A 27113-nucleotide genomic window follows, 5' to 3' on the forward strand; every position below is an offset into this window, starting at 1 on the left:
TGCCCCAGAGGAGCACTGAGCTGGGAAGCGAGACCACGCAGAGAAGAACGCGCTGCAGACACCTGGACAACGAAGTTGGCATTCTAAAAGGTGGAGGCAGCCTAAACTCACCTGAAGGCTGGGAAACCTGACGTCCGGTGGCAGAAAGTAAACCAAACGAGTGGTCCAGGCACGACCCGGCATGCGGGGAGAGATCAGCATGGTGGAACTGCCGAAAACCGAGAGGAGACCGCGAGAAACAAGGGGGAGCTTGCCGGTGTTGCAGAGGACCGGAACCCTTGCGGATGAAGTTGGAGGGTATGCAGAGGGGTACCTGGAAGCACTGGGAACCTCTCGAAGCTGTGGTTGGGAGGAAGTGAGGAACCATCTTCCTCATTCCAGTGCGACCGAGCAGAGAAACAAAACAGAGACATACTGGGTGAGCGAGCACCCCAATGAGAACCGAAGATAGGAGAGGGTCTGGGACCTGTGCATCGAGAGAACTGGAGAATTGTACATGCAAGATAATGCCTTGCTGGTTAGTGAACCGGGCCTGATTAAGAGACAGTATAAGCCTGACGAGAGGGGGTGTTTGGGCCCTATCCGAGTTGTCTGGTGGATAATGTCAGGCAGAATGGTGGTTGACATACCGTGTTATCCATTGATAGTCTTCCCTTCTCCCACAAAGGGGGTCCCCTCCCGCTGGGTAACACCCCGACGGGGACTATCAGGTAGCGGCCTCCTCTCCCTGGCCTCATGGGAAGGTTCTCCCTCTGGGGAAGAAGTGACAACATCAAGGGATTCGTCACACAACTCAGCAGCGCTGTGTGGGAATTTACAGATGTAAATGGCACTACGGTGGGCCCAACTACATTAGCTTCAGCCCCCACTTGTTAGACAATCCTGGCTACGTTTCTAGAAAATGAGTTGGGAAATGCTCCTACGCACTTTTGGTGACTTGCATCTGTTTTTGTTTTTTACCCTACAAAACTGATTGCACACTGTCTGGCCTTTACGCATATTTTCACAGAAAATGTGCTGTATAAGGCACCATTTTAATGGTCTCAATCGCATACTTGTGACAAATATTTACATCCGCCAATAAAATAACTCATCAGTCAACACTGGTGGCTTGTATAATTGGAGTCCAGGCACCACCCCCTTCTTTCTACGCTAGGTGAAACATTTAAGCTTTGATTATAAAACATACTTACATCTTTCCCCTTTAGCAGTGCATGCGCCTACAGCGGCATGGACATCATGGACATTACACACACGTGGTGGTTCAGCCCGGGCCCGGAGTGTGGTGTTCCCTGTGCTTTCTTAAGGAGCATGGCTCATGGGGGCAGGGGTGGGGGGGTTAAATTCTGTGCTACACCACTGCTCATAATGAGGAGTCATTTTTACATACAAATGATTCAAAAGTTGATCATTATATGAAAAATCATACAAAATACTTTCTTGGAACCATGCATAATATGTTTCTTTGACAAGTACATTGGGTTTTTTGTTTATTCCGTCTGGGTTATTCCACAAAGAAATTTCACCAATCACGTACAAACTAGACTTACATGTTTGAACCATGTTACCTTTGAAAATGTCTAGCTTCAGTACATGAAACACTGCAGATTTGAAGGCTATTAAATTCGGGTCATTATGCAGTGTAAGCCAGTATAAGATTGGTTTTATAGTCGTTACCAATGCTTCTATTGGGAGCCAATGTAACTCATAGTGGGCTGGAACATTTGGGGCAGACAGGGGAAGTTCTAAACGTTGTTTTAGGAATGTACTCAATTCTGCTTCAATTGTCAATTTCTCTAGGTACCTACATGTTTCTGGCTGGTATCTTATGCACAATAGTATGCTGCTGTACCCCAATCGTGGATTCGGCATGTTCAGATTGATTCTTCCCATTTTTATTTAATTTTATTATATCCTGTGCTATTGGCATACCATTTGTCTACTCGGCTTAGTAAATCACAATCACAACTTCCTTCCCAAATAACCTTTGCAATGGCACCTACCCTCCCACTCCCATAGATCCACATATGAAGGGATTAATTAATTAATCTTTTATAACACACTTAATACCAGAGACCAATCTCTAAGCACGGCACTGAGATTCAAACCTGTGTTGCTCTGCGTTATCTTGCTTCTAAGACAAGTGTATTGCCCCTGAGCTATCCTCCTGCATGGGATGACAGAGTGTCAGGGATCCCACCACTGGAGACATCTGCTACGGGGCGACAGGGAGCTCTGGGATAAGGAAAGACATCTACAGGAGGGCTTGGATACAGATTGGAAGACCAATGAGTTAAAGCCAGACCTGCACCAGGACATTGCCCACCTCCCGGTACTAGGTGTTCTTAGGATGGCCAGGTATCTGTGCTCTGTGGGCTTCACAAGGGTTCATGAGTCGCGTTCACAATGTACACTTAATGCAAGTTCATCCCAAACTGTATCTTGCCATGTGACTCTGGCACACGCCTCATTAAGAGATCACCTTACATGTATGACATCATTGATCGAAACATACCCGGGGGTTGCAGCCTAGACCCTGGGCCTTAAAAAGGCATGGGTGAAGCCCTCGGTGTAGCCAATGGACTAAAAGCAGATGTAGCATTCTCTGATAAGAACAGATACTACACTTAAACCACCATAGCTAAAACAACTACTATATGGCAGAGTTACCCACAATCAGATCAATTGTGGCTTGGCTAACATTGTCTTTCACATAGCCAGAATGATTGTTGCATAAAAGTTTGTTTGTTATGTAACAAACTGTTGCACAGTCTAATTAATTTGGTCTGGCCTGATCTGTTGGCTACCCACTTGTACCAAGTGTGGCACAGCCAGACTTATCTTTCATTGTCAGATTTATTTTCTATGCAATCAAATAATGGTTGCATTGCCAGTCTACCATTGAAATAGAGCAACCGTTGCACAGCCACTTTTCTTGACTAATGAGACTAATAGTTGCATAGAGAGACTCACTCTGCACTTTGCTTAGGCATGTGTGAGAAACCAAAGGGTGTCTCACCCGATAGTCCTCGGGGACTTGTCATCCAGGTGGGCAGGACACAGCCATCACTTTTGGATCCAGTTGCTGCGGTGGACCAGTGCGGGAGGATCACCTGGGTGAGGGCTCTTTGTGGAGTGGGAGTGAAGCGACCAATGGTGAGATGAGGTATTTCCCCCTTTCCCGTACCCATAACCCCTCTTATTTCATCGGATTTTCTGATGTCCTAACTCCCCCCCCCCTTTTCTACACAACCAGTGCACCAAGGAAGATGGCGACTGAGAGTAACAAGGCTAACCCTTACATATCACATTGGACATGTCTCAATAACCGGGTCAGGCAAAGTCAGGCACTTGACTTTAATCACATACATCTGATACCCATTAGCTCTCCCCACACTGATAAAAGGCAGAACATAGAGACACACTCTGAGCAAGGTGGAACATGAGAAGCAGCAGAACTTTCGGGGCAAAGGCGAACCTACTGGAGCAGAGCGACGGATAGAGGAACGAGAACCAAGGTTAAAGGAACCCAGGAGTTCCCTGTAGGGGGTCGTTGCCTCCAAAGAAACATAAGAGATATGTAGAGAAGGCCAAATGCCAGACAAGAAGACTGCATTGAGTTTCAAAGTCGCCCGAGACCCTCCCGGGTGAACGACAGAGTTGGGGAGGCGAGGACAAACCTGTGGTATGAACCTTGACTCGTGAATTAAAACAGCAAAGACGAGAAAGGCATGCACAGAGCCGGTTATTTGGCGAGCAAGATGGAAGACCAGTGTGCGTTAAGGAAAGATTGAAGTGGCAACAATATGTCTTACAATTGAAGGATGCACGCATGTGAATGAAACGCAAAGAAAGGCAGACCTGTGGTGAACCTTAAATAACTGATAACTGTGAAGCCAGTGATACAGGGTAGCGGAGTAGTCCGGCGAAAGGAAGTAGCCCACTCGAAAGTCTCAGTGAAAGGTTAAATGTTTAATTATAGAGCAACGAAGTGAATGAACTTTAAAAAGCGTGATGATCAAGATTGACCCCAAGAAAGGGGAAGTCGAAAGCAAATGTTGGACTCTTGTGCTTATGATATGAAACTACATAGACCAAGAAGCACTGGGGCAAATAACACAAGAGTGCGAGTTGAAAGGAAAGTTGAAGCCCTGTGGAGGTGTATAGTGAAAGCCTCACACATTCAAAAGTCTTTGAGATCAGGAAAAGGTCTGAGCCCGACTGAGGGAGACCGGAAGTGTGATAAGTTAGGGAAAGGGAACCCCTAACGAATGCAAATAAAGCTTGGGTAAGGGAACCCCTACAAGTGCTGTGCTTTGAGAAGTCAGAGCTCGGACCAGGGAGACCTGTGTGAACTTTTGGTTGAACTGTGAACCCTTTTGTTGAACTGTGAAAGAACTTTTGGAACGCTGGAAAGGTAACTTTAACGTGGAAGGCCAGGTGGGCCTCGATCCATGTTTTGAACTGCTTTGTTTTGAGAACCTGAGCCGGAGTGTGCCATCCTTTCTATGGGGACCACCTTACTCCGTGCTGTCCAACGTGGAGAGGAGAGTTGACTCAGCCACTTCATTCTTTTTATTCTAACACTGACTTTTCTTTGCATACATATTCCCTGTTACACACTTTTTGTATAAGAGATAGGGCAGGCATTAGGCTTTGTTAGTATAGGGCATTTTGCTTTGACAGAGACTGACTATGTTTTCTTTATTATGTGATTGTAGAGACTACTCCCATATTAGGTATAGGGCCAAATAGGGTTTTTTTTTCCAAACCCTGGGTCCGACCCAGTCTACCACTTCTCCCGTGATCCCTCTCCCCAACCCTCATCCTGCACTTGTACTCCCGGCCTACACTTGGCTGGTTAGCCTGGACCCTTGGAGCCTTCCAGCCGCTTAACTTCACTTTATCCTTCACCCTGACCCTGTCCACCCAGCCTGTCTGGCATTCTCCATCTCATGGTCCTTCCCACCCAGTTCCTGTACTTCCCCACCTCCCCCGCACCCCTTGCACTTTACGTTACTGCACTTGCACGATCTGAATGTCGTAAGGCCTATTAAGATTGCTACTTCTCGCCTACCTTTCCCCCCGCGCACCATCCCCCTCTTGCCTTGCTGTGCCTTGAAACACTTTTGTATATAGGCACATTATAAATGAACAATAAATAAATAAATGCATAAGGGATGACATTTAAACTAAACCCAACTAGTAGTGGAATAAGCACCACTCAATAGACCATCTTCCACATGCAAGCACAGCCTTAGGAAATGCCACACCACATCTGGACTGTGCACTTACATACCAATGCAGGGTATTCAGAGAAACATAATAACTAGGACATGATAACACCTCGAGGCATCACCAATACCCTAACATAATGCCTTCACTGTTCCCACAAAATCAAAACCACATTAAGACATCCTCCTGTGTCAGTCACTAAAAGCTAAACTACTGCTCACCTTAGTGCAATCAACACAGAGACCTGAGCTTTCACAACCAATACAGAAACCCAGAAAAATGCCCTAACTCCTTTGACTTGCTCGCAATTTCTCTCCACCCGACTCAACACACACAAAATCTAAGTTGTCACTTGCACACTTCATTTTTGGTTACATGCAATGGAATGTTAGGGGGAGTGTTGTGAAACATGACATTTTCACCCAGGTGCATATGCATTATGTATGTAGTAATTCAAACATACAACAATTTTTCATAGACATATTTGGCAAATCTAAGGATCTCTCATTCGTATGAGTCTTACCCCTTTGATTGTTAAGTGCTCCATTGCGTTCAGAATCTAGTTACACGCTCAATAAATACCCTAATATACTAATAATAATAATTGTGTCAAAAGCAGGCAAGAACCCTCATTAGTGATATTTGTCACCTTCCCCTTACTCATAGGGGTATTTCTAAAGAGTACAGGAGGTGTGCACATGAATGTCCATCTTGCAAAGATATCCATTCATAAAATAATTATAGGTGATTCTACATGATCTGATATATTAATAACATGCCCTTCCACAAGTGTTTCAAGATGCTTACTAGGCGCTTATTGTGGCTACAATATATGCTGATAGTGATCATTGGAAATTAATATTGTAAAGTTTGAAACACAGCCTGTTTACAATGTTAGTGCAATTAAATATTTTCTTTTGCCGAGAGTACACACCATTTTGTTTTTATAAAAATGTCCTTCCTTCTTGAAAAGGGTGAAACTGAAATGAAAACAAATGATCTGTTTGTTCCATGAGTAACAAGGCAATGGGTAATTTTGCTTGTTGGCCACTCATTTCTAATGCTGCTGGATCTGTACGTTTGTTACATTATGCACAAACAATAATAATTAACAGAAAAGGGGTTATTAGAGATAACTTTATCATACGCCATATACCCCTGGTTTATAATATTACCTTTAGTGCTTTATCAATTGTAATCTGTGAAATGCACTATGATCTTTGCTGTTTTAGCTGCCAAAATAAGGAAATAATCTCTTTAGATTTGAAAATGTGTCCAATACTTAAGTGAAAAAATCCCAAAACACAATGCTATCACTTAATAATGCTATCAAAGCGCATATGCATGACCACCAGACATATTGTATTGTCAAAAATCAACATTAATTACAAAAACAGCTCTTGTGCACATTTAAACAATATTACAATCAAAGCTGTGTTTTGCAATGGGATGGTGGTCTGTCTTGTGGGTACTTTAAAAATTGGCTTTTCTTTTACAATACAAATAGATAAGCATCTGCATTGCTGTCTGTTACGAAAAATAGATACCAATCATGGGAATCAATACCTTATATGTATTTAGATGTTTAAACCTGGACGAGCCCCCAGTTTTGCTGGGTGAGAGATAATGAAATAAAGCTTTTCTTGCTTCAAAAATGTTGCTAACTCTCCCCAGACAAAATACATTTTTGAATAGGTTGATCATGCATAAGGTCCGATAAATAATGAACACAGAAAATGTGTATACATGTCATACAACACACACACACACGCACACACACAATTGGCACAAATGTTTGCACATATGCAATTAATTGATTTTGAGTCCTAGTGGCATGCAAACAGGGTTCACTTAATTCTAGTGTAAATTAATAATGTACAAATAATTCTATTATGCACAATAAGATTACAAAAGTACTTAGGATTCGTTTCCACTTTAAAGCACCAGCCACGTTGAATACATGCTTAAATCGTCATCAGTCGACACCATGAGGTTCAACATTTCCTTTTTTTTAGAAATAAATGGTAAATTATCATTTTTTAATCAAATTCTAAAAACAAATGCACTACTAAATTTCATGCTGCACTTTTTAACCAGGAATAATTCTTTAAATTGCTTTAGTTCAAAGGCTAGATTAGAAAAGCTCTATTTTCAGGAAATATGTTTCCATTTTTAATTATATCTAATCCGTTTTTCAGCCCAGCTTCTAGAGTTATATACATTCAGTGAAATGTTGAAAGGGCTGGATTATATTGTGGTTTTATACCCAAGGTTCCCCCTCATTCTTGCTGGAGTGTTCTGGTCGCATATAACTCTACCAGTTATCCTTTTTGCTCAAAATAAGAACATCCTGAGTCCTTATCTATCTTGCATCCCAGGCAAAATGTTTCTCTGCATTGACCCCGCTGTGGCATAATATATACACAGAATTTCCTTCTGCCTAATCAAAAATAGAACATAAGCATGTTTTCATATCCCACTGTTTGCCCGTTTCAAACACTCAAAAGGGGAATGATCTCACCTTACACATTCCTCTTCTAATCCTCCAGGGTGGGAATAATAAACTATTATACAATCCCTAGATATTTGGGAAATCTATCAGACACCCTCATGAACTATTGTAGGAATGGAATTAGGAATACTAACTCTGATTATAGAATATTGGGGACGGGAGCAGGTAGATTTAGTTTTCATAACATAATAAAGGAGGAACAGGTTTTTAGCTGTCATCTTGCTCGTATGTGAGATGTATTTAGTAAATTGAATGTGCACTTTAATAATGTTTGCTTTTATGTTTTTATGCTGGGATGATTGAACTGACTATTGGTGGGTTAAAATGAACTCTGATACATAGATTTCTACCATAGTGTGAGCTACAACCATAATTCTACATCAGCCAAACATCTATGGGGATCAAGTTTATTGTTTTGCAGAATAAAAACCATGTGTGAAATGCATGTGTAAAATTGTATGCTGCACTCCACATTTTTGTTTACTTGTATGGCAAAGGGGGCTAATGGAATGGAATTCCATTTTCCGCCACCCTCATCCCCTCCATCATACAAAAGAGTAAACATGTACACCTGCATGACATTGTCAGCAGGCGCAGATGCTTTTGATTCCGGTGGATTCACCTGCTTTTTACACCAGAATAAAAAGCAGGCAGAATCCATCACAATCCTCTGTAAACGTTGCTTGTCTTGTCTCAATGGCAGGCAGCCTTAAACCATTTTGCACCATCAAGTTGCAAAATAAAGGTGTAAAGGCAATGACACCTGCATTTACACCTTGGATTTGCTCTTCGTAGTGCTTATGACTAAATTCGCACAGAGGAGTCTGTTATCATTAGAGTGCCAAAATTACAGATCCCCTATGTGCAACTTAAGCTTGTAAAGAAAATTAGCTGGACAGAGAGGCAAGAGAACATATCAATTTCATTAACACCCTGCGAGGGGGCTCTGGCCAATCAGGAGGGTCGGAATGCAGGCTGTACTATATGTTACAGCCCGCCTTCCAAGCTGCTTGTGCAGCCAGCGCTTCCTTCCCTTTCCCCCTTCCCCGCTCCCCCTTCACCACTTAGAACCCATGTAGTTTCCTACATGGGTGCTAATGGTATCTTTAACTCAGGACCCAGTTCATAGAATCCAGCGCAGAAGCAGCGTGTGCAAGCTGTGGTGCAAGCCAGCAATTGCGCGGCACGTGTTTTCATGGATATCCCGAGGCATCAATAGCCGTGGTGCAATGAACAGCAAGCAGCGCCAGTAACACCCCCAACATGCCCCGTGCACAGGAAAAAGCCAGTGAGATACCCAATATGGTGAAAGGCCCCGCGCCATCCATGGCCCAGCACACAGCACCCCCCATCCTAATCGAGTGAAAATTCAGAACGTACCCCGCTCGCACCAGCCAAATCGCGTGGAAAGGCCCACGCGCACCCCATCCGCGCCCCAGCAAAATCGTGTACCCCGCTTGCACCAGCCAAATCGCATGGAAAGGCCCATGCATGCAGCCATCAGCCGCGAACACACCACGCAGGCGGCCCACACCACTAGGCCCCTCCGAAAACCTGTAACCATACCCCACAGGCAGCCCACACCACAATGGCCCCCCAACACCTGCGACCATACCACAAGGGTTCTCCCCAACACCCGTGACCATACCCCGCAGGCAGCCCACACCACAAGGGCACCCCCAAGACCCGTGACCATACCTCGCAGGCAGCCCACACCACAAGGGCCCCCCCAAGACCCGAGACCATACCCCGCAGGCAGCCCACACCACAAGGGCCCTCCCAAGAACTGTGACCATACCCCAGAGGCAGTCCACACCACAAGGCCCCCCACAAAGACCCATGACCATACCCCGCAGGCAGCCTACACCACAAGGGTCCCCCCATGACCCGTGACCATACCCTGCAGGCAGGCCCGACTCATGTCCCCCAACCCCACCAATGACGGCAACCTGCAGGCAGGCCTCGACTCATGTTCCCCACCAGTGACGGCAACCTGCAGGCAGGCCCCGACTCATGTCTCTCACCCCCACCAGTGACAGCAACCTGCAGGCAGGCCCTGACACATGTCCCCCACCCCCACCAGTGATGGCAACCTGCAGGCAGGCCCCAACTCATGTCCCTCACCCCCCCAACACATTGCCCTAAGATGCAATCATGTAGCATATGTCCACTAAAATGCCACCACATGCTGCACCCCCACGGTGCACACCAACACCCATCCATAGGTCCTGCTCTCCAGTACATGCACCATGGCATGGGAATGACCAAATCACACATGCATGCATGTTTGCACACACAGGAACATCATCGCTCAACAGCAGGGACACGTAACAGAGTCAAGGAAGAGAGAAACATGCACCAAACCATTGAGAGCAGAAACCACTTGGATTTAAACGTATGAAAATATATTAATGAACATGTGTAAAACTCACACCAAGAAAAATACAACCAGTAAAATCATGATGAATGAAATCCAAATAAAAATGAAAGTGAAAACAAAAACAATGGGATGCAAAAAATTAAAAACTGAAAAATGTGGTCCATATCCATTGATGCATCTCAAATTCTAAACGCAAATCATAAAAAAACATTACTCCATGGTGAACAAAAGGTTAAAAAAATAAGAAATATCCAAATATGTACAAATATCCAGGGTCCATGATCCCAAAACATTGATAAACTCCATGAAGAAAAAACTATTTACAAGATGTGGAGCAAATTCCAAATGAACAAAAAAACCAAATGAAACCTACTCCTAAAGAACTATATACAAAGGCGGCAGGCTAGTCCTACGACTCACCATTTCCCCCAAGAGTTTCGGCCAGGGCATCATCGAACTCTGCGTCAATTTCCCTGAGGCGGGCCTGTGCTCTCCCCTCGAGGTTCTGTAGGGACTCCATCGTGCTCCTCTCAAACTCTCTGCAAGACTCCCTGGGGGACTCGGCCCGCGTCTCTGCCCGACGCAGGGCGTTCTCCGCCCTGGTGATGGTGCGTCGTGCCCCCTGTGCCTGCTGCCGCTCTGTTCCGATCTGCTGGCCTATTCGCTGCAACACGGAAGACATCCTTGTGGTGAGGTCCACGTTTTCCCTCCTGCCCGATGGCCGATACCTGCCCGTCTGATGTTGAGAGCCCCGAGTCCTGTCGCCTCCTGCGTCGAGCCTGCGGCCGCCGAAAAGCCTGGTGCCTTCACCTCCGGGACAGCTTCCGGGATGATGACAACCCCCGAGGCTGTCGTGCACGTGCCCTGCTGCTTGGTGCCTGCACTTCCTCCATTGCCATTGGTCCTGTTGCTGCGGTGACCACCTCTGCTGATCCTCCTTCGACTCCCGACTGTGGCAGGGATGTGGTCTCCACCAGACTGGCCGCCGGGGTTGGGACAGGTACACAGGAGGCCCTTGTGGTATCTGGTCCGGAAGACGGCAGGGAGGACGACTGGCGCACAGAGGAGGAAGAGGAGGAGGGGGTTGCAGCAGTGGCCAGCACACATAGCACATTTGTGACCATGAACTGTGCTAGTCAGGTAATGAGGCGACAGACCTCATCGTGATTATGTGCAAGCCCCTGATTGGAAACCCGCACATCATCATGAATGCTGCCTGTACGCCTCGTAATACCCGCTATCACCGGTTCCACCCGGTCACAAATTGCTTCATCCACAGGTAGTGGAAGATCTGTTTCCGTGGATACATCCGCCACCTCCGGACGGGTACAGCATGGGGCATGCCTGCAGGTGCATACTGCTGCAGTCGCACTACCAGGGACATGATTAGGCACAGGCACCTTCACGGCGACCTGCACTGCCTAGGGCCCCTGACCCTGGACTGCAGCAGTCACACCTATGTCATCACCCCCGCTGTGCCCCATGGGCTGGGCTGATGTGGCCTCCTGCTCCTCCTCCACCACCACCAACCTGGATTATTCCCCACTGTCTTCCGCATCGGATTGCCCCTGTGTGGGCTCACCTGTCTCTCCCACTGCCGAGGAGCCCACAACCAACTTCGCCCTCTTCGGCCTCCCCTCAGCAGCTGAGGCCGTTGTCGCAGACGCGGCACCAGTCTCCTCACTCCCGGAAGATGACAGTCCCTCGGAGTATGACTGGGCCTTGTGTCTACGCATGGTGGAGGCATCCCTGCTGCCGGGCTCCACAGCGCCTTCTCCGCCCTGTTCTTCCATCGTCGATGTGGATAGGGAAACATAGAACACATACATCAGGGTACTGGACATATGTGTGTTTGGCACAATGCAAAAGTACATAATTGCCGCTGTCAAAGGTCACAACCATCATCACCGTCCACTACACACAGGGAAGTGCCATTCACACACATGCAAAATCATGTCTGTCATTCACACCCTTGGACAAGACACTGCCAGCACATCCAAATTGTGAATGCACCTCACATGCATCATGGCACATACACATCTCACTCACACTCATCACCTGACAGTCTTGAAGCAGGCCATGGATTCATCATGTCAGAGAGCACTTGTAGTGAAATTGGCAGCATGAGGCAATCACACATGCAAAAGCGAAGAGTCACAGACATCCTGGAGTGTTCGCCACTCACACACTCACTTCTCATACACATGCACAAGTACACCATGCATGTCCATGATGTTGCCAAATGCACACATGTGTCACACCTCTGGCATGACACAATTCACACACAGGGATGCATACATGTGCACGTTGTGACATACATGCGCGCATCAGGCATTTCCACACAGACACCATTGATGTCGCACATGCATCAATGAACCCACGTGCAGCTGTGCCTGGGACAGGCACACACATATGTACAGTAGGCCTGCCAAACATAAGAGCAGGGTGCACACACCAACCACACATCTGCATGCACATGCACTATGGTGGACAAGAACAAATGGACACTTACCAGTTGACTCCGGATGGCGATCCAACTCCAAGACCCGGGTGTGCAGTGCTGGGTTGATGCGCTCCAGGGCCCTCTTTTCATCGGTTGTCAACTGGCCCCGACGCCCCACTCGGACAGCCCAGGCTTGTTGAGGGTCCTGGACCTGTAGTTCTCCCAGCGCTTATGGACATGTTGGTAGTCACGGGGTGCCACCCTCTCTGCGTTGATGGCACACACGATGTCCACCCAGATCTTCCTCCGTCCTTTCTTGTCGACTTGCGATGGTCCATGGACGAGGGCATCATTATGCCCCAGGACTTGCTCCACCAGAATGTCAACTTCTTTGGCACTGAAGCTGACAGCCCTCTGCCTCGCTGCTGGGGGGTTTTTGTCACTTGCCTCAGATGGTGTTGGGTCGGACATGGCAACCCCCGAGGCAGGTGTGGGTGGGCAAGGTGGTCCTGGGGCTTGGCTGTGGAGCGGTGGTATGGCAGTCGGGAGTCTTCAGCATCAGCAGAGATGGTCACCACAACAGGTTCACTGGCAATGGCTTCAGAGTAGGCAAGAAAATGTAGTGCACGTGGGCAGTAGGCAGCAGGTGGCTCTAGGAGGCAGCTTGGGGCAGTTGAAGGCAGGTAAATGGCCTTGTTGGCAGAAGCGTGGGTCTTCTGTGTTCTTTCGCATGGCCAGCCGGAAACAGAGTGACTCTGCACATGCGGAAACAGTGCGTTAGCGTGTAATCGGAGGAAAGGCCCTAAGTGCGTAGGTTACGTGACGCGCGCTGGACGTTGGACGTTGCTGTTCAGTATCGGGTTAAAGGTCTGCATAGGACAACAGTGCACTGTATGTGCTTTTCGTGGGTTTGCACGCAAATAGTTCACTACTGTGGCAGTGCATACTTCTTGTTTAGGCAGGGAGTTGCCTTATGCACACACTTGCGTGTGTTTTTTTTCTTTCTACGAGGCAGACAGTGAGTCGCACATGCATTTTCCATTCTGTGGTTGCCCCTGTGTGTCGCGTACCCCATTTCTGGGCTCATAGTATCCTACATGTTCCTTGCGTATGCATTTTTTGTGTTGCTGGGTGCCACAGCGTACTGCAGGATGTTTTTTCATCACACGTGGGCTACCAAGGGGTCGCGTACACGTTGGTTTTTGATTTTGGGGTGCCTCAGCATTGTGCGACCCAGCCATTTTCCACCAGGGGTCACACTGAGCCTGGGCAGGGCACGTATGTACGTTTAACATCACATGCCCTGCCCACGCACTCCAATTGCCCAGGTCAATTGTCTGCTGCGCCCTCGATTGCACCATTCCATCTGTGCCATGACTGGTAGGGGAAAAAGTGGGAAGGGAGGCAAAGGTGGCCAAGTGGGCCGAGGTGCTGGAGCTGGCAGAGGCAGGCAAGGGGGCCGGGGTGCTGGAGCTGGCAGAGGTAGCCAAGGGGGCTGAGGTGCTAGAGCTGGCAGAAGTAGCCAAGTGGGCCGAGGTGCTGGAGCTGGCAGAGGTGGACGAGGGATCCTGGGGTTCCCAGGTCCATGCAGGGTCCTCCCCACCCAGGTTCAGGGTCCTCAAGCCATGCCTATAGTGGTCCCGGCCCCGGCCCAGGTAGACCAAGGGGCACATGTCCATGTTGCCAAGGCCAAGAGGCGTGTGCTGCAGGGACCTGCCACCAGCGCCAGCGAACCAGGGCAAGCAATTCCATCTGCTGGCCTGACCAGCCAGGGTCAGGTATCTGCTGGGGCAGGCTGCAGCGCTGGCCACCCAGGTTAAGGGTCCTCCTGCCATGCTTGTAGGGGTCCCGGCCCAGGGCCAGGGAGACCAAGGGGCACATGTCCATGTTGCTAAGGCCAAGAGGCGTGTGCTGCAGGGACCTGCCACCAGCTAACCAGGGCAAGCAATTCCATCTGCTGGCCTGACCAGCCAGGGTTCGGTAGCTGCAGGGGCAGCTGCAGCACCGGCCATCCAGGCTCAGGGTCCTCCTGCCATGCCTGCAGTGGTCCCGGCCCCGGTCCAAGGAGACCAAGAGGCACAAGTCCATGTTCCCAAGGCCAAGAAGCGTGTGCTGCAGGGCCACCTCCACTCACAGCATCAGTGGTTGATGCCTCAGCCCCGGCCACCAGTGCACCAGCCCCTACTGACCCAAGTGGTCCCAGCCACACAGGGACTGCACAACCCTGCAGGAAGGGTAATCGGCCAGTAGGCAAACAGGCTCAGTCCCGAGGCACGGCACAGGGATCCAGATCCTCTTGGACTACATGCGGGAACACGAGGCTGACATGCTTGTGCGGGCAGGTAGCACTCATACGCACGCCCAGCGTATGGGCAACTGACAGTGTGTCGCTGATCGCATCAGCTCCACATGAGGACATTGCTAGTCAGATGATTGATGTGGAGCTAATCCAGGGCGTGGGGGACCTTCCAAATTATGCGGCAATGTCCGGTGAGTGGTGATGGGTGTGTGTCAAGGACATGTGTAGGATGCGTCATGGCCGTGTGTTGATTGTCTGGCAGTTCTGCATGCATTCACATGACTACCATGGGTGTACCGTGTCATGGTGGTCTGGCACGTACTTGTCCTGCAGCCTACACATGCATGATGTGCTGCACTCCCTGACAATGGACATTTGCACACCTGCCCCATCCTCCAGTTACACCCTCTGTCTGGGACCTCTTGGCCCTCTTCCTGATCAAACCCGTGATGTCTGATGGGCTGTGGCCATATGCCACTCAACATTGTCCCTCTCTCTGCTCATCTCTCACGTCTCTGAATGTTCACCCTTCCAGCGGAACCTCAACTGGGGTGGCCTCCCTTTCCCCACGTCCCCACGGCAGCCCACTGTCTCCAGGGGACTGGTCATACATGTGGTGTGGTACTGCAAAGTCCTCTAGCAAAATATATGTGCTCCTACTCACTGTGCTCGGCAACTCATCCTGTGCTGCACTGTGTGGGTTGTTCTTTTGTCTTGGGGGCAGGTGTTGCATCTCCACAGGACTGTGATATTGGCATTTGGTCACAAAGGGTACGGCTGTTGATTTCCTTCACGGTGCAATGTCCACAGGGACATTTGGGAGCTGTGGGCACAGTTACTTCGAATCCATCATCCGCATTGGCTTACCTACCATGGACTGTGATCATGCCTTCACTGTTCACTCAGGGTCAATGACTTCTCCCATTGCAATCAGTTGGTGGTGAGGGTCTCTCTTTGGCAGGGGCCTCCCTCTGGTATGGGCTCCATGACTGATTTGGACTGAAGGTGATCCTTATCCAGGTCAGGTGCCACTTATGGTGATTGGACATGTGTTGTGCTGTCACTACTCCTCACCCCTGCGACGTCCACGAAAAATGATGGAATGCACTAGTCAACTGCCCAAACTCTGTCCTCAGGCACAGGCCTCTGAGCCAACATTTTTACACGTGCACTGCATCCACGCCATACACCGCGCTTGGTGGAGGTTGGATGTACACCTACAACCCTCTTCACGATCTTGACACTTCTGCTTCCACCTGGCTGCTACATTCCCATGGGTTGTCAATGTGTTGTTTTTAATTTGTGTGACGTTCACCTGTGGTGTACAGGCCACTCCCATCCACTGGGATCACCTCAAATGTGCATTTTGACTTGACTGGTGTCGATGTGACATGGACTCATGGGACGTGTGTGTCCCCATTCAACATTTCACTACAGCCTTGCATATTACCACCTTGTGAGACTTGTGTGTATGAAGTTTTTGTGTTACATGTCATGTCATATCACATCCCTCATTCATGGCTCTATGACAGTGGTATGCATGTTACATCTGATGCCTTTAGCAGACCAATGCATGGCTATGCTATGTGGCATATGTGTGTTTACATCATGGATGTTGGTGTATGGACTATGCCATTCAGGTGCTCCATGGTTGGAGCAGGTGCTGGGCACCATGCACGAAATGTGTTTTTGCCCTTCCCACACGTCTATGTCTTGCATGTCGACATTGTGGTGGCTATGTTTATGGTCCATGCTGTTTCCATGACTAATCATGTGTTTTTCTGTCTATGTGCAGGTGGTGAGGCACTGGAGGCAGAGGAGGAGGAGGTAGAGTAGGTACAGGATAGTGAGCCACGACCAACCACCAGTGGAGGACGTGGGTTGGTAGCCCATGACAATCCACTGATTTTGCAAGCCATCCTGGACGTGACTCAGTCTGAGTCAGCCTCTGAAGTAGCCCATCGCTCCAGTGGTAAAACAGACATGGATGCCTCTGTGATGTCGCAGGTGAGTGCCTGGAGTGTGGATCCTGTTGCATCCCAAGTGTCTGAAGGGGGGAAAACCCCTCACAGGGCCAGTCAGTGTTGGTGCATCTGTCTGTGGTGGTTACGGCTGCAGGGCCACGCTCCACAGTCTTGACTCCTGGGCCTGGGCCAGTGGATCAGGGGAGGGATGCAGTCCTGCAGCCACAGGCAGTGCCATCACATGAAGGGCCAGGTTCCCTTGGCCAGGGCAGCCGTGGGGTCCAACAACGCGGTGGCCATGCATCGACTGGCTTTACTGTGTGGGAGCAGTCCATGTATGCTGTTGCACTTCAACAGGCTGCTTCACAGCAAATCTTGGCTCAGGGCATGGATAGGGTGGCCAATTTCATGATCCCCCCGGCTAGACAGGTGGAGCACCAGCAGCAGGCATTGCGGTCCACATGCCGCTCACACAGGCTGAACCTCCTGGCCAGAAACAGTAGCTGACGGGCGGACCTGAGGGATCTGCACGCATCCTTGGCTGCAGAGGGTCGGGCCCAAAGGGAAGCCCTGAGGTTGGAGTATAGGTCCCTCAGGACAACACTGGCTGCACTCGAGGCATCCAGCAGTAGGTGGTCTGAACAGCAGTTGCAACTGATGACTCGTGCCATCACGGAGGAACTGCGTGCATCCCATGAGGTGTTGCATGGAAACCTCCAAGCCATCAGGTTGCAGCTGCAGGCATCTCAGTCCTGCATGGCCACTGCCATCGAGGACCAGACCAGGACCATATATGGTGTACCTCCCGTGCCACTTCCACATTCAGATGCACCACCAGAGTACGACGACAGCAGCGACAGGTCTCCTGATCCCTGATAGCCGTGCGGCCCATTAACCCATGGAGGTTTTTTTTTCATACATCATCCACACATGTGGGTGTTGATGTGCACCCTGCAACTACTCCCTCCTGGGTGACTCCCCCAAGTCCCACATTGGCAAATTTGATTTTTCTCTTTCTTTTTCTTTTTCTGTCTATTGTGCATGTATGTAACGGTGTGTTGCTTTGTGTGGCATCCAAAGTTATCCACTGTGGTTTCCAGCTGGACCAATGCAGGGTTGTCTCATGCGTCGTGTTGATACCCTCCTTGTTTGTGCCTTGGGGTCCAGACACATGTGCGCCTCCTGCTTCGCCTTTCCATGGGCTTGCAAGGAGTGCATTGTGTGAAAGTAACTTGCATATTGGCAATGGGCTTCCATGATATCTGTGGGCAGTCTCAAGTTCAACATGTGTATACACCCTTAGTGGGAATCATGATTGTTTGTCCCTTTTGGTTTGTGCATTTAGTCCCATCCTTTGCTGGTGTGGTAACTTCATTTATTTGGTTGTCTGTCTTCATTGGTCTTGGCCTTACGGCTGTATGCAATTTGATGATCTCTTTGGTTGTCTGAGACACACAGATGTCCAAGAGTGACATGCACAAGTTGCTGCACATTGTAGCACAAATGCAGTAATTTCTGATCACCGGAGGAAGGCTTCACTGTTGGGTGCTGTGTGTCTTGTATGTTGTACTAGCCAATTGTTGTTCCTGTGTACATTGTTGGGTTTAGTTGACATGGTGGGTTGATTCATGGACTTGGTCCGTTTATTGATGATCACTGTGTGACAGTGATGTTATGTGTTGGCCATTTGTTTCTCTGCTTGGGAATTGCATGCCATGGAACGTTGTGTGGGACAGGTGACATGAATTGTGTGGGGGGTTGGGTGACATACCAGCATTTAGAGGGTTGCTTTGGCATGGTGGTGGTTGGAAGCTCCTTCTTCCATGAGTCCCTTTTGTACACGCCAGATTGTGTTGCTTTTAGTGCTAGTGAATGCACACAATGTGGCACTTCCGAGGCCAAATTCTCAGGGTGGTAAGGCTTGGACAGATGTTTGTCCCTTTGTCATGATCGATTGTGGCCTGGCATGTGCCAGGGCTCTGTGCACTGCGCAGAGGTTGGATTTTAGGTGAAAAATTGTGCCACAAGCTGGGTACGGGCAGCCTCGCAATGTGCACTTTCTCCTCTTATGCGCAGTGGCCGTGCATGTGGTTGGGGAAGTGGGGCCACCACCATGTCCACCGGTACGCCACACTGTGTTGCAACATTGTGCAGGACACATGCTGCCACTATGATCCTGCACACTACTGGTGGTGCATACAGTAGCTGTCCACCAGAGCGGTCAAGGGAGCGAAAGCGTGACTTTAGCACTCCGAATGCGCACTCCACTATGGCCCTAGTTGCAGTGTGAGCTGCGTTGTATCTTACCTGGGGTGGTGTGGTGGGGTTCCGTATTGGTGTCATCATGTAGGTGCTCAGTGGGTAGGCACTGTCCCCTGTGGAGGTGAGATGGGTTGTCAGTGATGTGGTTTAGTCTGCGTGACACATGCATGCAATTGGCGGGCCATTTGTACTCACCAATGAGCCATGTGTTGCCATGCTTCCCAGCTTCCAGGGCCTGGTGTAAGAGTGACATTCTGAATATGAAACTATCATGGGTGGACCCTGGATAGTTGGCATATACAGTGGTAATGATTCTCTTGGCATCATATACAACCTGAACGTTGATGGAATGCCAGTGCTTGCAATTCCAATAGATGTGCTCTGTGGCCCTAGGTGGACGTAGAGCCACATGGCTGCAATCAATGGCAGCAAGCACTTTGGGGAAGTGTGCCACCCCGTAAAAGTCCTGGACCATAGCCTGCCTTTGTGCGGGTGTTCTGGGCATGTATATGTGCCTGCGGACTGAGGGGCGTGCAGTCATGATTGCCAACACCTGGTATAGGCAGCATGACTGCGTGGGCTGTGAAACACCCCCAACTATGGCAGTTGTCCGCTGAAATGACGCAGTGGCCAAAATATGCAGTACATTGAGCGCCTTTTCAAGGGGCTCAGTGCTTGGGAGCACAGGGTCGCTGATGTGAGGCCATCCTCCCAATCAGTGACCAGGATTAGGATGATATGAGGTGGAAACCCATACCTGCCATAGACCTGGTCATCAGGCATCCCAAAAAGGCTGGTCCTGGGTAAGTAAATTCGGGGCCTGGCTATCCTCCTCCTCCTGCAGTGTCCTACAATCACTGCTGCGAGGAATGGTACATTCATCATAGCTGTATATGCGCGTTTGGGTTTGCGCTTGCTTTTTATGCATTGTTTTAGGCGCGTGGTGACGCTTACGCCTGCTTTTACTTGGCGGACGTTTTTCCAGATTAGCGCATCTTTTCCCGCGCACAGGAGAGCCTGTTCAATTCCATGAATACGTGTTGTTAGCGCACATGTGGCCGTTGCGAGTATTTTACTGTGGTACTTCCCATGTAACGCCCACATTTATGCTTGTAGTTCCCCATTCCACGTGTTCCACCCCCTTTTTAGGTGTGTACGCTGGACGGTGTGCGCCTTCACCGGGCATCTCGCGCAGTGTGTTCGGGGTGTCGCAGTGACGTGTTGGACCCGCGCAGATTCAACGCAGGTCTCAGGTAAGCCACGCGCAATGTATTCCATGAACCGGGCCCTTAGCTTTGTTGCCCGGCCCGGCGTTGCGCAGTGCTGCTGTCAGCCAAGTCCATTTTCCATAATGATGACATCATCATCATGGAAAATGTACTTCTTTGACAGCTGCAATGCACGACGCCGAGCCGCACAACAAAGGAAAGTTTATTTTTTTAAATAAATAAAAAAACACCATTTGATCCCATGTAAAGACCTACATGGGTCCTAATGGCAATATTAATCGAGGAGGCGGGCCCTTACCTTGGGCGGTGGACCATTACCAACAGGGTCGGCGCGCCGCCCCGGTTAATATCACCTCAGTATACAACCAAAGCCTTGCATCTCATTAATGACTACACACAGTTAACGCTAAATTGAAGGACTACTAATGAGTGGACTGACACAACATTCCAATTAAGGTCTCACTAATGAGTGGACCCAAACACCAGGTATAGCCTCACTGAACAAACTTATTACTCGAGGTAAGAGCTTGCAAATGAGTGAACAAAATACTAAGGAGAGGTCAGACTAATGAATGGGCTCAAAACTTAAGTTAGTGTCTTTGATGAATAGCCACAATGCCCCATGCAATGTCTAAGTAATGAATATGTACATAGGTGTCGCCATGTCATATTGTACTTCTTACATCACACCATGCATGCTTGTGTCACTGAATGAGTAGAACTTGCTGACCTTTTCTTCTCTCCGTTACCCGCCTGAGTTCAGGAAGAACCTGCTATCCCCTCAAGTCCAGTTCAACTCGGCGACCTAGAAATGTTTGCCTTCAGGCCGGCGCCCGAAGGCGTGACAATGCAATGCCGAATCACCCGTGACAAGAAAGGTGTGGACAAGGGTATCTTCCCTACCTACTACCTGTATCTAGAGAAGGATGACGGGAGGAAGGTAAGTGTCTGCATACAGCTCAGACTTTATGGATATCCAAGGTTCCATTCAGATCTGTGATACCACTCAGAGATTTCAATTATCATTCAGGATTTTCTGATGGCTGGACGGAAAAGGAAGAAGAGCAAGACCTCAAATTATCTAATCTCTGTTGACCCCTCTGACCTAAGCCGAGACGGAAACAGCTTCATTGGGAAAGTCAGGTGAGCCTTTTAAACTCATATACATTCTACCACCTACCTGTCATCCCATCTATCCTCATATCCTCTGCATATCCTGGCATGACTTCCCTCTATATTATGATCCTCCTTTACCCAGCCATTCTATCTGGGTCCTACCATCATCCCCACTTATCCCACCACATCCTAATAAACATCTGCATGGGCTAGGAGCTGCTGCTGAGTGCCGATACTTAAATCAATTGAGTGGAAGGCATGTGAAAATAGGAGACCATGGAGTGAGTTCTTGGCCCAATGGCTGTGTATCTGGTGAGGCATTTTGTGCATTGTGGTTGTATGTCTCTTAAAGTGTGGCTCTCTTCCCACTGTGCCGTCCATCAAGAGACCTCAGTCTTTTCAACATTGTCTCTCCCCAACAACTGCACACAGTGGGTGCCTGAATAGGGTGAACTACATTTGGTCGGTTGCGTGTGCCAACCGTTGTTGGCCAAATGGAGGTTACCATTACGTCAACACGTTTTGGAGTAAAATATAAGTCTAATTCTATCCTTGCTAGCCTTCGGGATGGCTGTATTCCAGGCATAGATCCTGTGCATTTTCAAAGGGCACATTATATGGACGCAGGAGAGTGTGGTTAGAGACAACGGACAGCTATCCCCTGAGTGTCGTAGGAAAAGATGGGCCTGGGCCTGCTCCTCAGAACCCTGGTTCATGTTTCCTTCCAAAACTTGGGGCCTCATTAAGTCTTTGGTGGTATTAACTCTGGTAATACTGCCAAATGAAAGCACTGTTACCGCATATGGTATGCATATGATAACGGGAAGGGTCTGCATACTTTAAAGTCATGTGAATCGCTCGGTCATTCCCCATTTTGGAGACCCATAGGACTGCATGGAGATCGTAATTACTGCATGTGTTAATGAACGCAGTTTTTTTTAGAGACTTTCATTAGAGTTTAATTTAGAGAGTTTCATTTTGAACTCTCTAAATTCAGAGATAGAGATTGAATGTTTTGAATCTCTAAATTTAGTGGTGCAGTAAAAGGGGTAGTAAGCCAGTTATCACCACCTATGTTCTGCACCACCAAAGGCCTTTAGTTGTCACTGTTCCAGGATCGCCAGGACTCCAAAAGTGTGGGGATTTGCAGAAGCTCCCTCACTTCCAATATAATGTTCAAGTGCTTTTAGGTTGAAAGAAGAAGACAGAGAGCGGGGAACTTTCTACAAGGACCCAGGGAACGGTGATAAGGAGTTGGGGGTGGAGTCATAGGTGCCCAGCATCTCTAGGCATATATTTGGAGTTCTCCGTTTTTTTTAGCATAGTCTCCATCATGAGGTTTAAATGTAACAATTGTGTCGCTTTTTGTCACTTACAACCTTATCACTCCCTCATGATTTCTCTTCCTTTGTTACTACAGGTCCTTCACCCATCCTCATCCTGCACCTCACAGGGCCTGCTCCCCAGGACAACACTTAACAGCGATTCATATTTCAGTATGCACTTAAAAATCAATTAGGATCAAATACCAAGACACTGTACCACTGCTGCCTTAATACCAACAATCATCTAACCTACCACTCTTCCAACCTACCAGAACTCATTCTCTTCTACTGACCTATTCTACAGTCCACCTGCCTTACATTCCCATATAGACTTTAATCTGTGGTCTACATATCTTACCATTAGCACACTGGTGGGAGGTGCTGGTCAAACTGATTGCCCAGAATGGGTGCAGGAATTATTGGTGTCTGCAGGGGTTCTTTCATGACCAGCTGGTGTCGTCCCTCCCCTGGAACACTATTTTGTTTTTGCACTTCCTCCTGCTGGTTCCCCTTTAAATTCCCCACCCCCTCCTACAAGCCCCCCAAACGTTAGCCATCCAGACCCACGCCCTTGCTAGCTCGACTTATCTGCCTTTCGAATCCCAGACTGCCCTGCTGACCTTCTGCAGCATGGCTGCCAAGGAAATAGTAACTGGTTTACGTCCTTTACTGTTTTCCATTGTGGCCATCTTTGTTTGAAGTTTTTTTTTCAGAGGAATTGGGCATGCACAAAAGTCTCGGCCACAATTTCCCTGGAAAATGTCAAGGGGTTCTAATAGCTATCACCCCCTTTTTCGGGGGCAGATAGTGCCAGCAACTGTCCAGAGGCCCATGAAAGCCCTACATACATTCTGGCCTACTTTAGGCTCAGGCGGGCGGGCCCTTAGAGGCCCTCTTTGCCCTGGAAAGGCAGGGGTGATAGCATAATTCACCCTGAATCCCACACCCTGCTCTATACTGCTGTCCCCTCTTTCCTGTTTCCTTCCTTGCCCGACCCTGGCCATACTACTTATGTAAGTGGATTTTGAAGCTTTAAAAAGGTGCATAAGGCAGGTTGCCAAACACTGCCTTGAAATCCAGTGTTGCACAGGACCTTTATTTAACATGACATTTGTGTACAGCGTTTAAGCATTTGGCCCTTCGGCCCATTCAATGCACTTCGTCAGGTGTTGAGTCTCAGTAAATAACTGTTAACTCACATTTGGTGGATGTACCCTCATAGGGTCTGTTCCCAGTGGCCACTTGTCGGTGCAGTGCTTAAGCCTCTTCTCTGGTGGAAGGGCATGCCCTTTTCTCCCTGTTGATGTGTGTCATGGTCTCCTATCAGATAGGAGGTCACCGCAGGTTTTTGCATGTCTGGAGAGCAGCCCGTTGCAAGGGACGAGCAAGAGAGTGGAAATCAATGTATTGAGGTACATTGCTTTCTTCCCTCTTTAGAAAACAAATAGCAAAATAGTTATTGCTAAGACGGGTGCCTTTCAAGTAAGTGTCTCAAAACTAAGTTGGTCGCTGCCGTTTTTGACACTGGATCACATGAATAAATCTGAGGTCGGGCATCTCGAGCAATGCAGCGGGTGATTATGGCGGATCTTTGGTGATCGTCAAAAATATTTGAGGGTCTTGAGGCGCGGTTCTTCTTTGTTTATGGGAGCCCTCCGTCTTGTCGCCATGTTGCACCCAGCTGTTGGGCTCAATGCCTTGGTCCCTGGAAGCATCTGGTGAGTTTCAACCTTAATGGCGGAGAGCTCATGCCCAGCGCCCCACCCTCATATAGACCTAGTCATTGAGAACCCAGCTAGATGTCTCGCTGGCTTCATTTCTGATGCCACCATCTGGTGATGTGGCCATTGCAAAGTAGCATTCGGTCAACGTTGACCCGGAAGCATTAAGCAAAGGAGGCAGGTGAGAAAATAAGCACTGCTCACAACAGCAGTTTATAAGGGTAAAGTTGTGTATAAGAGCAACTGTTGGTGTCACTGAAAGGAATAATTCAACGCACCAGCAATATTCCAAAATTTTGCATGCCCTGGTAAACCATCCCCCAATTCTTGGGCTAGCGTCTTTGATGCCATTTCAACACTTTCTGGATGCCGGCACTTAATTCTTCACAGAATGTAACTATGATGAAGAACCAATGGAATAATGCATTTTATTTTCTTCATTACATTGCAATGCATAATGACTAGGAGCATCAACAGCTCCTAGTCATTCCGGCCCCCTTGCACTTTAAAGGAATTGAAAATAACGGTGCTTATTATTTCTGGGATCCGTAACATTGTACACAAGACCATGTAAGAATTTAATTTACACTTCTGAGTTTATAAATAGACTTTATAGGCAAAATTAATTTATGATCTGAAAAGGCCTTCTCACGCCCCTGCTGCACCTCCGATAGAAAAGACGGGGTATATTGTTGCACTATCCAAACTGTCCCCAATGTGTACCCCGCCTCCCCCCAGCAGTGCTGCTTTGCTTGCATATCATCCTTGCCATGTGTCCCCCAACACCTGGATATTGTGTCTTTATTTACTGTAGTTCTATTTGAGGGTTTATAGTCATTCCATCGACAGCCAAAACATCTAATGCCATCCCATCTAAAGAAAAGCATCTAAAAAAAACATCTAATGCATTTTATTTTAAATGGGGGGTCCTCTCCCCTCCAACCCCCCCTTTTTTAACCTTTATGCATTAGATGTTTTTTTTTTTAGATGCTTTTTTTTTTAGATGGTTTGGCTGGCGATGCTTTGGTTGTCAATGCAATGACCTGATACCCTATCTGAGTAGTCTACTTCAAGAGGGCAACTCTGCGCTGTGACCTGTCCATAGAACCAACTGTTTCAACGTTCTCTTTCTCACATCCTGGCAGGTCCAACATCCTGGGCACCAAGTTTACAGTGTTTGATAATGGAGTGAACCCAGAGTGCAAGCCCTTCGTGCAGGAATGCGAAAACCTTCGCCAAGAGCTGGTAGCAGTATGCTATGTGAGTACAGTGGGAACATGGCCTCGGTGTGAGTGTTGTTTTGGGTTCATTTGTGTTGCCTCGGGCTAAAGTGAACGATCTGCCTGGGCCTGGCCATACCCTCAGATTAAAATCCTCCATTGATCACATTTATTTTTTCTTCAAACAGAATGGACACCAGCATTGAGGTCAGCCCTTCCTCAAAGTATCTGTAGCTGCCGTGCTTCTGTGGGTGGCCGTCCAAATGGCGCACTCGAGACTGTACCCCCAAAAGGCTGCAACATGTGTGCCCTCTGTGGTGGGTTTCTGCTGCAGGGGGCACACATGTAAGGGTAAAAGGGGCCAGACCACTTTCCCAGATAGTATTAAAACTGTGGGGCCCACCTTCTGAAGCAAAGAAGTACATGTCTGGCCTAGCTTCCGCTTTACAGTCTGTCATACCTGGAGAGGTGCACCTATTAAACAGGCTGAGATTTGAGTGACTGACCGGGCTGGTTCATAGAGGGGCTACCTGACTCCCCTGAAACGCGCATCCTCTATTAGAAAATACGCACTTTCTCAATCTATAGGATGTTATGATGCATATGATTCACAAACAATACTAAAAGGACCTTCAGATTAATTAAGAAAAATAATAATATATTGCTAAAATAGAGCAAAGATATCCATTACTGTTACACAAAGTTGATGACGCTGAAAACATGAACTCTGGACCTGACACCATGAAACAGGACCCTGATTCATGACACTCCCGGACAAGCCCTAAGAGTTGACAGGTACAGAGACGGTAGAAACTGCTGTGCACAAACCCCACAGCAGGTTTGTTGGCCAGATGCCACCTTCAAGGTCTGAAAAAGCTGAAGTGCTCACACACCACCACAGCGGGAAAAATATTTTTGTTGGCACGAATACCCATTTACTCACACCGGTTGAATACCAAGTGTTGTTCTTAGTGAAGGGCAGTCAGAGTCTTTTGCCCTGGCAAAGCTTTGTAATCTGCTCTGCCCAGCCACATACCATTGATGGTATACAATATTAGACCACATTTGTTTCATGCCCCCTTTGTCTGATAAGGCATGTGGAGCCCGTAGGTAGTTAAAGTGTTGCCGCCTTACAACAGATCTACGTGATCCGACAGCAGCTGATTTTCCCGCGGCCAGAAAGTTTGCATGAGAAATGTGCGAGCCACCAAAGGTTTGCACATTTCCCATGTGAACACACGTACACAACCCCTACATACCCATACCCCCACTCACACCCACAACACACCCACAAAACACCCCCACCCACACCCTCAACACACCCCCACCCACACCCCCAATATAAACATACCCTACTTACCTTTTTCTTCACGCTGAGTCCCTGCGGCGCCAGTTCCCTTTCACTTC

At 48.3% G+C, this 27113-nt stretch overlaps 1 protein-coding gene across 3 annotated transcripts in view; it reads left to right on the forward strand.

Moving 5' to 3' along the window:
- The window catches only part of LOC138453344 (tubby protein-like), a 197611-nt gene that overhangs the window by 151411 nt on the left and 19087 nt on the right, over positions 1-27113 (forward strand). For all 3 annotated transcript variants that reach the window (XM_069606092.1, XM_069606108.1, XM_069606100.1), the window contains 3 exons: positions 21088-21264; positions 21355-21467; positions 25632-25746. In XM_069606092.1, the coding sequence (XP_069462193.1) occupies positions 21088-21264; positions 21355-21467; positions 25632-25746 (405 nt within the window). The remainder of the gene's footprint in view (positions 1-21087; positions 21265-21354; positions 21468-25631; positions 25747-27113) is intronic.

This window comes from Ambystoma mexicanum, chromosome 1p, assembly GCF_040938575.1.
Source record: "Ambystoma mexicanum isolate Mex_15411 chromosome 1p, UKY_AmexF1_1, whole genome shotgun sequence".
NCBI lineage: Eukaryota > Metazoa > Chordata > Amphibia > Caudata > Ambystomatidae > Ambystoma > Ambystoma mexicanum.